At 41.1% G+C, this 12,773-nt stretch overlaps 1 protein-coding gene across 1 annotated transcript in view; it reads right to left on the bottom strand.

Annotated features, from left to right (window-relative positions):
• The window catches only part of mcama (melanoma cell adhesion molecule a), a 59,259-nt gene that overhangs the window by 17,796 nt on the left and 28,690 nt on the right, over nt 1-12,773 (bottom strand). Inside the window, exon 4 of the mRNA XM_018691937.2 lies at nt 476-609. Coding sequence (XP_018547453.1) covers nt 476-609 — 134 coding nt within the window. The remainder of the gene's footprint in view (nt 1-475; nt 610-12,773) is intronic.

Here is a 12,773-nt window from a genome sequence, read left to right as displayed (position 1 = left end):
CAGGAGGACACTTACTTTAGGTGATATGAATATTATGAATTTTGAAATGTTAAGTTTGTATCACATGATCTGAAATTGTCTACTGGCTATCAAGAGCCATGAATCTTTAAAAAGATGACTTAGACATCCCTTGTGTGCGCAGTTGAATTTTTTTTTTACAAGATTGAGTGTAACTTTGCAAGTAATGATTCATGAAAATCATTACTGACATATTAAAAGAAGAGAGTCTATTAGTGTTATTTTTATCCTGTGTAGCTTTGTAAGTTCTCGTGATGAGCGTTTATCCTCTTATTTGTTCTTTCTTTCTGTGGACAGTGATACAAAAAAAGAAGCCTGGTGCTTCAACTAGAAAACTGAGCTGGGCTTGATGATTCAAATTATTCACTCAAAGGGGGCAACCTGACACAATACATGCGCAGTTGAATAGCTCCAGACAGACAGTGTCGGTTTTCACAGCGGGTCCAGCAGTACTCACCACAAACCACTGGATCATGACAAAGCTGGGCTCATTGTTGGCATCAGTGAAGCTGTACTGGCAGGGGATCTGAGCCGAGTCACCCAGGTACACCTCAACGCTCTCATCCATAGTCACTGTCACTTTAGCCCGAGCTGAAAAACATACATAGACATGCACATAAATCAACTCCGTGCTTTTCTTCAGGTGCTGTACCGTGGTCCTATATTATTCACGAACCAGTCAAAGCCATAAAACAGTAGCAAACTCAAAATAAAAATGGCATTTCACTGTGACTTGAACTCAACATTAGTTCTTCTTTCCTTAATTTTGACTCTCAATCCTAATCTAATTCTAAACTGCATTGTGTTTGGCGGATGACTGACCATCTTCCCAGGCCAACCTGGAGCCAGTCAGCCATGTTTAGCAGAACATAGAAGAAAAGGCTTCTTGTCCACATGGCATAATTTTCATCTCCTTCTGCCTGGCTGACTGTAACCACAAAACCACATCTTGGCTAGAAAATCAGTTCCCTAGGCATCATCGGGAGAATGCAGGCATGGGAAGGCTAGCCAGTTTGACACTGGGCTGTCGATTCAGAGAGCCAAGAGCTTTCTTAGCCATGTTGGACTTGGCTGCTGTTATAGAGGGGCCAGCTCCACACAGTGACAAAAGAAAACAAGATGGCACAAAAAAGTCTATTTTCTCTGTTTAATCTGGTTTGGATTTGTTATGCAAGATGGTAAAGGATACCCCCCTCCCCTTACACTATCAGGTGTCACTGTGTGGATTTAATTTTTAATGTGATGTTATTAACTATTTTAGTGCAGCCTCCCATGCTTCTGCTTACTCTTGCAATTTGATTTCTCACATTTGTCTCCTCTCAGAAAAGGCCAGTGGTTTTTGATTCAGAACTACAACCACCTGAGTCTGTTGTTTTAAGTTGTGGCTCCGCAGGAATCTGCATGAACCCTCCTAAGGTGATGTCACTTGAGTAAACTTTGGTTAGACCTGAAGATTATATGTTTGAAACTTAAAAATGGGAATGTAGACTTAGAAAGAAGTGAGGTTTTCAGACCTCTGTAGCTCGCTCCTCATCTCTGCTTGGAACTACATAACCTGCTGCAAGGGTAACATTCCCAAATCTCTGACCAACTAGCATTGTGGGAACATAGAGTACACAGAATATAATGCACTGAATAAAAAAGGTGATACCCCTGCTTCTGTTGCATTCATTTTGAGCCTTCTTCTAACTGTCCACTGTGAGTCTGACGGTGCTATAGAGGTGCAATGCAGCATAGATGGAATACGCATTTACAGTACTTATGAAAGTGTACTTGTTTTCTTCCCACTGTTGAACACTACAAAATACAGACGACTATACAAACCACAACAGGAAAAGATAAACAGAGACCTGAAAAATGTGTTTTATTGTCTTCAGAGGTATTTGTGTGATTTTTTTCAGTTGTATTGTGTTTACTGTCATCTGTATGAGCCAAATTTTAGGTGCACTGTAGATGTATTATGTAGAAAAATATATCCAGGAGCAAGAGTGGCAAAAAACAACCACAATGACAACAACAACAAAAAACCCTTTGGGAAATTCCATTTTTTGTCTTTGACTATTTAATGCCTTTCAAAAAATAAAGGAAAACAATTAGCAAGAGCTAGACCTCAGTGTCCTCATATGTGTTTTCAGCGTTGGTTGAAACAGACCAAGCATGAAAAGAGCTTTAAGAGTCCAGTTGCCACCCTGCTGCCCCCATTCAGCCGGCTGCTCTCCCACCACCACCCCCCCTCACGCACCAATCATTTTCACAACTCATTTTTTTTCTGTCTGTCCCTCCCTCCCTTGCCTGGGCCTATGCTCAGCCAACCATTCCTTTTAAGACAACCGGCGAGCCATTGTTCCCCCACCTGGGTGGACCAGATCCCCCCTCGCACACATACATACACCCCACCCCACCAGTCAGCCAAAAGATGCTATTTCATCCCCAAAGCAGAGGTTAAAAACAGTTCATCATGTACTAAAGTTGTTGTTTACTGTGACAAAGATGATGTGAGACGGCTTTGAGACAAGAAGCAGATTATGAAGACTGGAGAGCAAAATATGTCACAGAAGTCACTGCAAAAAATGTTGTGTCTTCTCTGGGGCCGTGCTGCTAACTTTTCAGCTAATCCGATTAGCACTGGGGGGCTGCTGAGGATTTGGCTTCCAAAGCCAACCTGGGACTGGTCTTATCTGTTCCTGTTGTGACTTTATGCTGCATGGACTAAAGCACAAACACACATGACCCATGATCTATGGACCCTGACAACCAAAACTGCTGCCTGTGGGTGTGTGTGTGTATGCATACATTTGTGGCTGTCTGCTGTCTGTGTCTGGATGATACAGAGCTAATTCATTCAGAAAAAAAACACACCACCCCAGAATATTTGAATGTGTTGACAGGATCAGGCCGGTGACTGGACAAGACCCCGCATGATTGGCAGAGGGATGAACAACAGAAGGGGAGAGGGAGAGACTTTCCCAGCTCAACACAACACAACTAGAATTCAAATGGCAGATTACTTCTCCACCAGAGGTACAGCTACAAAACACTGCTGTGACATTATTTATTATTCAGTCATTATTGTTAAAATAACAGCATAACTACAATTAAATGACAAAATCACTGCCATTATATTAATGACACTGAATGTGAAAGTCTGGCCAGATCTGTGCAGTATCTGGCCAGTCAGTCACTTTGGTCCACACTGAAATTTCTCAAAAACAACTGGACAGATTGTCAAGAAATTTTGTAGAAATACTCTTAACAGCTTAACTTTCCTTACATCCTCCCAATGACAGGTAGGAGACAAGTGGTAGTGCAGGAGGAGAGGAAAGGAGCATGAACAAAGACAAATGTAACACAACCTTCCTCCAAATTAAGACCACATTTCCCATAAATACCAGTGGCCAGAGACCACAGTCCACAGAGAGGCACAGAGAATGTTCCTGTTGACTCTGCTTGTACAGAAAGAGCAGTACCTCTACCTTTCTGAGCTGTAAAACAATCTCCCTGGTCTGTTCTGGTCTGTTATGTAGCACTTTTAACTCTTCTAAAACATTATAGAGAAGGCTAAGCATGTTAGAGGAGATACAGACAGAATTAAGAGAACAAAGAGAGCTGACAAATAAGTTTTTCCCCCTTTCATTCAAGGCAAATACAGACAGACTCACACAATACTTTCACAATACAAATCAGGCAAACAACAGATGCAATGAGGGGGTTACTTCCAGGACAGCCTCTGCATACAGTAGCTCATTATGTGCCTAACACACAGACAATACCCTCAGACGCTAACTGAAGTGGTCACCATTACTGGCTTCCCCATTCGATTAAGGCTGTCAGCTTAGGCCTCCAGTAGATCTATGGCTCTGCCACTGATAAGAGTCCAAATCACCTCTGACACCACAAACCAGCCTAATTTACTCACCCTAATCCTTTGCATGCCCAGTGAACCATGAAATGAGACTGAATGCTTCTGAGAACGTGAAAACATAGATTTAGAAATGTTCTGTAAACCCTCATGTTCAGGGGACATGATTTTTGGGGAGATGAGTAGAAAACAGTAGAAATATTCTGCATGTGTAATTTCATACATCTTATTCCACATATACATTTTGGAAAAGAAAATTTGCTTTTTTTCTAAGCTACTTAGGAGGAACTGTACGAACAGATCAGCGGTTTTCAGAGTTTTTCACAATATGAGGACTCCCTGAATAAAAGTTGTGAGTGGACACTGAGGGTCCCTCAGGGGATGGAGGGTGTAAAAAGCTAGCATGTAAGTGTGGATGACAGGGAGGAGGATTTCTCAATACACAACCCTGGTGTGGTGTCGAACACCTGGGGGACACAGTGTACTGCCTGACATCAAAGAGCACACACACTCACACAGTGAAAGCATACAGCCCTACAGTGGAGATGAGTGCTCCTCTTCCTACTGATGTGGCTTTAGTTTCAGAAGCAGCATCTGGCACAAATCTCCCAGTAGCCTGTTCCCTGGGTGACAGGGAGTGGCAATGAAGGGCTCAGGCTTTATTCTTACACATAGAGAGATAAGGAAGCGCTGCAAATCTCCTCAAAGGAACCTCTTCATGCATCAGTGATCCTCCCTTTTCATGCAGCAGAGTATGAGTAACAGTTCCAGGTCAGGACCAGGCGCACAGCCCTCCATGATCAACACAGAGGTGAACTCACTCAGCTTAAGACTACTAGAAATGCAAACTTACTGCAGGGCAGTGGTCAATTCTTTTGCACCTATCTTGTGTTTGTCTGGCTCCAACGGTGGCTGAAGTGGTGCAAATGATGTTGTGTTTAAGCAGATGATTACACTACCTGTCCAGACAAACTTTCTTTAGTGAAAACACAATTTGGCTTAATTTGGAGAGGCATACACACATGTCTTGGTTCCAGATGATTGAAATAAGTCTGTAGGCAGGATGAAGAATGTGGAAGTCATCCTCCAACGAAGCTAGCCACCAAAGCAAGCTACCAACCTACAGCCATAAAAATGACTGTAGCTGCATCAGTTAACATGAACATGTCAGTTTGAATGAAGAAAGTGAACTGTAATTCAGGCTATTATTGTGGCCTGGTCATGGACCAGGTTAACATACTTAGAAGAGGTAGATTGACAGATATTGACTGTGAAAACAGAATTTGCTGGACTTTGGTAATAGTTATATAGACACTACTGATCTTATTGTCTTTGGTAGTTTTCGATCTATATTTACTTGCAAGTTGTCTAAAATTAACATGTTTGCATTACAGTGTCCACATAATGGAATCTGTATTTCTGAGTTAATGTTTTCAAAAGATCTGTTGAGACTCCCCACAGCATCTTAAATCTCTCTCAACCTGCATACCCGCACATGACAAACACATGTTGCCATGCTGGAATGTTTCTCTACTTGTTTTCTGGGTTTCTCTACATCTTCCACTCTAACAAACAGTCCGCCAACACCGGCTTTTAAAGAATTGCTAATCATTCCCGCTGGTTAGCAACTTCTTCAGCAGCTACATTAATTTTTCATCATCACACCCGGTGGGTGAGACTTCATTAAAGGAGCAACATGAATGTTTTATTTATGTTTGTATCTGATGTTCAGCAGTGAGTGCGGCTTGTTCCTCAGTATCCACTACTCATCAATAGACCTCCTCCTGAGCTGCCCGGCTCTGGCATGCAGGTTGCTCCACAGCCACAGGATGGCTAATTAAAGGTCAACAGGCTAAACACTGTATCTACATCAAGGGGGGGTTTCCTTTAGGTGTCAGCAGAACAAAAACAAATTTGGAGCATAAGCTTAAGGAAAAAACTGTTTACTAGAAACTCGACCCCACAGCTAAAAACATGGAAATACAATTATCTAGTCATTCTGCTTGCCAAAAACAGACCCCATCCAACTATAACACTTGTAATATACAGTATAATTATCCACCACCTGAAACTAGTGCCTGAATACAGTCACTGAAACTGGACTTGGAACAAGCGTGAATGCAGCTCCACAATCCAGAAATACCCCAGACCACAATGCTGCAGCTCTGGGGGAAACACTGTGTATAATTCGGTTTGGTTTCCATTTCAAATATAAATATCAATTTAAGGATATATGATTAGATTTCCTTCCTCTAAATGAATTGGTATGTTTGGACAAAATACTAACCACAAGTATGGAGCACATCCTGAACTATGAAGAAATGCATGCATTTAAACAACCACCTTTGGAACCATTTACATTGATGAACCTAACATTCATCAGCACGTCAAGTAATCCAACTTTGCTGAAGGTAGGCAAAAATGACATTTTGGGGGAGACAGAATCTGGAGGCCGCACTGATTCCCTCTCGTCTAATATTAAAGTGTGTGAAAGACGAGACATTAAGGTAAGAGGGGCCAGGTATGAGGCCTCGGCTGTTATTCTAACACTAAAAATAGGAGACCTTTTTTCCAATCAAACCTCTGACGACAGCACACTGACTTGCTGCTGTACTCCAACAAAGGCCTTCTTATCCCAGCCCCTGTGGTCATCATCACAGCACAGAATATCCTTGAAAGCTACAAACTAGGTGCCAAGTCAATCAGCTTTCCCTCAACCATCCAGCAGAAAGCACTGGCCTGAGGTAGGCTAATCACTTCCATTTCAAATCCTAGACACCAACTAACTTTGAACAAAAAAGTCACTGTTATAAGAGCATCAGGCCTGCTCAGTATCTTTTCTTTTGGCACTTTTGTCTTCATTGAATTGTTGGCAATGTGGAGAGGCACAGGAAATATGGAGAAAGTGAGGGTTATGCCACAATTAAACCAGTTATATGATGTCTTTTAATCACTAGACCCCCAGCACTATTTTTCTTCAACAATGCGGACATCACGATATAGAGTATTTGCAGGGTTTTTGATCAATGCACATATACAGAAGAGTCTTTCTGAAAAAGTGTGTATTTTTCAAGAAAGTAGCATTAAAAATGTTATGAAGCTTTAACAGAGGATCTTTTCTCTCATGTTTGGCCATTATTCCTCCATGAGTGAATTTCTGCTATTTCGTCAACACCATTCTCATCCATCACTTGAACTTCCTTTCACACCTACTACTGCCAACCCACCATCTCCCCATCACCACCATCACCTTCAGGATGTTCCAGGACATTTAACTCAGAGTTTCCAGCATCTAGCTGTTGGTTTTAGTTACTGAGGGGGATCCTGTCCTGTCTCCTTTAGAGAGAATTTGACAGACAAACTGAATTCTTCAGATTCTGAATTCAGAAGTTTGGATTAAGACTTTTGTTTAATTTATGGGCCTGTGCTTAATGAATATGCTTCACATCAATCGAGTCTTCTTAGTTTCTAACCGTAATAAATATTCCTAAAATTTTCATAAAAATTGATCAGTTGGTTTAAAATATTCAAGGAGCTGCCAAACACTTAAACTGCAGCAGAAAGCAAGCACAGCACCAGAGTCTACAAAAACAACAGCATGGATGATTAATTCCTCTGACCATCATAATCATTTATGCAAACAGGCTGAATCTATTTGGTGGGAATGTTCTTGATGAGTCGGCTGGGTTTTTACATATAAATCTTACACAATTAGTTTTAATGGTGATTACAAGCTATGCCTCTATCACACACACACACACACACACACACACTCCCTCAGAGAAAGCACAAACACTTTCGTCGCTCTGAATGTGAGCTGTGTGTGTGCATTAATACTTGTCTGAACTTTTTTTGCATTGATTTGTCTGTGTCCGTTTGCATCATCTGAGTTTATTAGCATTCAAGCAGCGCCTGTCCCACAACAAAGACCTATTTGTGCACTCCCTCTTCTTTTATCCCATCTATCAGTCAGACATGAGGCGAGCTGTCGGGCGAGTGTGCCACACCTAATTCACTGGGATCAAAATGGCGAACCCCACCCCCCCCAAAATCCCCCACTGAGAACCTTAATGCTCTCAAAGAGAATATCAGAGTGATCACAGGTGCACTGCTGTGTTAATGAGGAGAGGCTACTCCCTGTGCCCAGGCCAGTCCTACTAACAACACCCTAACACACACACACACACTCCACATGAGTCAAAGGAAGTATTGTGTGGACAGTATTAAATAATAATCTCAAATGCAATGACAACCCCCCCCCCCATCAAAAACCTACAGTGCGAAACCATGAATGATTTCCACAGTGATAGGCCAGGTGTGAAAATGGGCAGAGTGCCAATCAACTCACAAACTGTGAAGTCTGCTTTCAGATGAGCATGACAGAAGCCTGGAGCAGATACAAATGAATATTCAGCTGAAAAAACTAAGTAGAGGAACATACAGTAAATACAGATGCTTCCATGTGGGGCAGGAGGGTTCATTCAGTGGTTTAATGAGTGAGACTATGCCAGTCACCAGATACACATTTAGAACATTTTACATGGTGTTTTCCACTATCATCGTCAAAACACAAAATGAGAGAATCACTTTCCGCACGCTTGGAGTGTCTTGACCTTTTTTCCTTTTAACTGTCATCCATCAGACTCCCAGGGTACTTCCACTTCATGTTTTGAATTAACAGGTGTTCAGATCTAAAACTGCGCTGCCTTAAAATAATGGGCAAATTGCCAAGTCAAGTTTAAGTAACACAAAGACTTAGACACTTCAGAAACTAAAACAGTTTGTGTTGTTCAATGCAGCAGCATTGCAGATGGCACTACACTGTGTCACAGCAAACACTGATTATTTTTGCCATGTTTTAGTGACCTCTAGAACCAACAGCTTACACTGTATAATCTCTGGTCTATCACAAGATCTGACAATGATCCTCCTCCTGTTGAGCATCTTAAATTTAAAGAAATTGATGATTTTTGAATCATCAAACCCTTGAAATAAACTTGGACATTGTGTTCTCTAAGAATTATTGCCTTGGTTGGTAAGGAATGTGACTTGATTTATTCAAACCAAGTTTCTCAAAAGCCAACAGCAATTTACACCATGAATCGTAACACAAATCTTAAATTATGATTCTTTGTGGTTCTGTTTTCTAAGATTAACATTATGATACTGGCATTGTGCTATTATGCCACTGCCCATAATATCAAAGAAAATGTCTAAAAAATACGACTTGCTGCTGTAAATGAGATGCTTTGATAATTTATCTGTATTTTTACTTCAGAGAGAAGAAATCAGTCTCTGCATGCACAAGCACAGCTGTTCTGAGAGAAAAGAGAAAGATGAAAAGCGTCGATAGGAGAGTCTGTGTATGTGTGGGTTGGTGAATGTATTCCTGTACTGGAATTTTATCAACTCAATCAAATCACCCAGATTCACGGGAAACATACAAAAAGACAAAGATTTTAGGCTTTGATTAATCCTCTTGATGTCAGTGTTTTGTCTAGTTAATCAGCAAATCATTTGTTTGGTGAGCTGTGAGATGTTCTATGGCTGGGTGAAGGACAATTACTTGCAGGTTAAGGAGAGTGCAGCCCAGACAGTAGCAGGAATACCAGGGTGGGGGAGGGAAACTTGTGGGGGAGGGTTGGGGATGGGAGACAAACAAAGCACATGTGGGCTTTATCTGCTACTAGATAACTATAGGCATTCAGAAACACTGCATAGTTGTTTATGAGACAGGATTTTACAACTTTAGAGAGTTATCATGGCAACAATCATTTTATCATCTGTCTCCATGATTGCCAGGTAAACAGTAGAAGTATGGCACATGTATCTGACTGAATTTGCATTGCACTGCCACAAAAGTTGAGACAGGTTCAAATTTTTGCTGGACAAATGGGCAGTTTTTTTACTGTAGCTTTCTCTGCAGGCGCTCAACTGTCATGAAATTAATGAGGAAGCTTCACTTTTTTGACGCTGTGTTTATGTCAGTCTGAAAACTGTCAGAAAGCTGGACTCATGCAGGTTTTAGGAGCCAAATCAGTAATAACACATTAAGAAGATTTCCTCATCTACTATTCATGTCAGCTCTACATTTACATTACATTGCTCTTCTTATTAAGACAAAAATGTACAGTGCATATGAGCATCTGATGTCTCCCAATAACCTGAGCTGTGTGCATGTAAACACAGTCTGCGAGAGTCAAAGGTACAAAATATTTTCACAACAAACATGCCCCGTATTTCACGTCAAAACACAGTCCTTGCTTCAAAAAACTAATAAACACTTTCTCCGTTTTCTCTAACACAAGTCAGATGCCTGCAGTCGGTCAGACACAATGTCAAACACAATGATATATCTGTGTTCTGAACTCATAACCAGCTGCATTGTTTGATATGAGAGCAGTGAGCAGCTCTACGCCTACTTTATCTTGATCTCTAGACTGGGAGACTCCAGTTCTCAGGGTTTAGCAGACAATATCCTCCACTTGTTTTATTCGCTCGGCCACAGCGTGCCAAGACCTTGAGCCAGCGCTGCGGTTATGACTGGATTCCCAGTCGTCGGGTGGCACTGTGTCCTGCTGTGCAGGGGAGGATGGAGGAGGTGGGCATGTCACGTTGACACAGGCAGCTGTGAACAATAGGAACGTCGCCCCCATTCCCATGCTGTGGAGGACAGGGGCAGCTGGGGAGGGACGCGCCCCAACAACACCTGTGGGCAGCCCATTTGTCAAATGATTTGTGGGAAGACGCGTACAGACAGTGAGAAGAGAGGAAGGAGGGCAAATAAGGGGGTGTGTATGTGTGTGGGTGGAGGGATGGGGGGTGGGGGTGAACTTAGAAGAGTATTATCACGAGACCACACACAATGAAATGTCTGTAGATTTCCCTCTCAAACACACCTGTGCACCTATAAAAGAATCTTGCACTTCCTCTAACCTGTCTCTCAATGAGACGTCTCTAGCTTACTGGTCAACACAATTATCCTTCACACTCAAAATTAACCACAATTGGAAACTTTGCCTCCCAAAAGGAAACTGAATCTACTGACAAACAATTAATGCCAGAGATCCCAGAGATATCAGACAGGTTTAAGCTAGCCTGTGTATCTAAACATCAGTTTACGTGCAATATCCTGTGTATTGCCAGATACTGTAATACAATGTTGATAGTGTAATATTCTGTATATTCTGTATATTTTGTATGGCTCTTGTTTTGCTCTTGTTTTCTTTCTTCGTGATTACACTTATCCCTTTTAATTTTATCTTAATTTATATTTGGTGATGGTTGGTGCGCCGCTGCTGTAACAAAGCAATTTCCTGTCAAGGATCAATAAAGTATCATTATTATTATTATTATCAATAAACTACTTCATATGCAGGTAAAACTTAAGGGCTGAATTAGAGATGTTGCTGAATAATCCAATATGCACAGGACAAGTATGTGTGCGACAAATACAACAGACAGTTTTTACTGTTAGCTCTGTTTTTTCTTCCAAAGCTTGAGTTTCTTGACTCATCTGAGCACTTCCTACCAATACTGCAGTGAACAGTTCAGCAACAAACAAAAAGAAGACCACTCTCTCTGGTGGAGTTCTTTTAACACTACTATACTTATATTAAATACCAAACAGAACAAAAGGCACAATATTAGTCAACATCTGTGGACAGCAGCTTGGTTTCTAACAAGAATTCAAATGAGATAAAAGTTAGATAACCCAATTTTATGCTGAAATATGTATAAATTAACTTCCACAGACATGCACACTGCTGGAAAATCCTCTGGTGAGAACACTCCTCTTTGATTAGGCGGTTGATCTTTTAACAGTGTCCAATATCAGGGCTGAGGGAGTGGGGGAGGATTTGATATTTAAGCATCCCCTTATCCTCTCTCTTTTGAAATGTCAAGTTCAAAGATCCAGACCAGCGGCCTTGATCTGTGAGCTAAGACGACCTAGAGAATTACCCAGCAACTTCTAACCGTCATCACACCACAGCTTTGTGGCAAGTCAGAAAACTGTACACATGGAGTGTTATTAACTCTGATTATATTAAAGTCTGTAAACAGGCTTTTGATGTTTGTTCCTCGTGCTCCGGTCAGACCTACTTAATCAAATCAAAGCAGTGTTTTCTCTGTCATGAAATGCTCATTGAATGCTTGAGCCTTTTCTAACAGAATTTCACTTATTCAATTAGGGCACTTTCCCAAGCAGTGTCTCTGATGTAACCCTCATATCCCACTGTGTGTTAAGTCTTTTCAAATTGTGTGATTTTTGTTAAAGTCAAATATGAAAGGGTTTTGATGTCTATGATAAAGAGGAGTGATGGATATGCTGCTCCTCAACTGTGAGTACAGTTCCAGTGTGAGTGAGTGAAGTACTGCCAGTTCATTTAGAGCCAAACAGAGCCTGATGTCCTGCTGAAATGGAGCCAAGGCAGGGAATGCACTGAAAATAACACTAATAGGCCAAATATAGAGCAGAGCCAATATTATGTTTTCACCTTGGAACTCCATCACTATAAAGGTATGGCAACAGTTTTTGTTTAATATATATATGAATATATAGAAAGTCATAAATGGTTTATAACTCTCTTATGTTGTTGTAAGCAGATATAAGTGTTGATATAAGTGTTCCTGTGGAAACCCATAAGTGGAGGCTGGAGTATAAACAGATAATGGGGAGAATATAGTAAAACACAGCTGTAATACCGGTAATATAAAATATGTTTTAGCAAATGTTGTATGGCAGATTGAGTCCTCTGAAAGATAAGAAAATGCAAGGGGAGAACAAAGAGGCAATAAAACTGTGAAAATGCTGAATCAGAGATGAATATAGTTGGAAAATTAAGTTTCTTCAGGGAAGTTTCAAAAGTTATAAAGTAGGTTAAAGTCGGCTCAC

This window comes from Lates calcarifer, linkage group LG20 (assembly GCF_001640805.2).
Source record: "Lates calcarifer isolate ASB-BC8 linkage group LG20, TLL_Latcal_v3, whole genome shotgun sequence".
Classification (NCBI taxonomy): domain Eukaryota; kingdom Metazoa; phylum Chordata; class Actinopteri; family Centropomidae; genus Lates; species Lates calcarifer.
The sequence above is the reverse complement of the archived record's forward strand: the minus strand, read 5'-3'. Positions and strand labels throughout refer to the sequence as shown.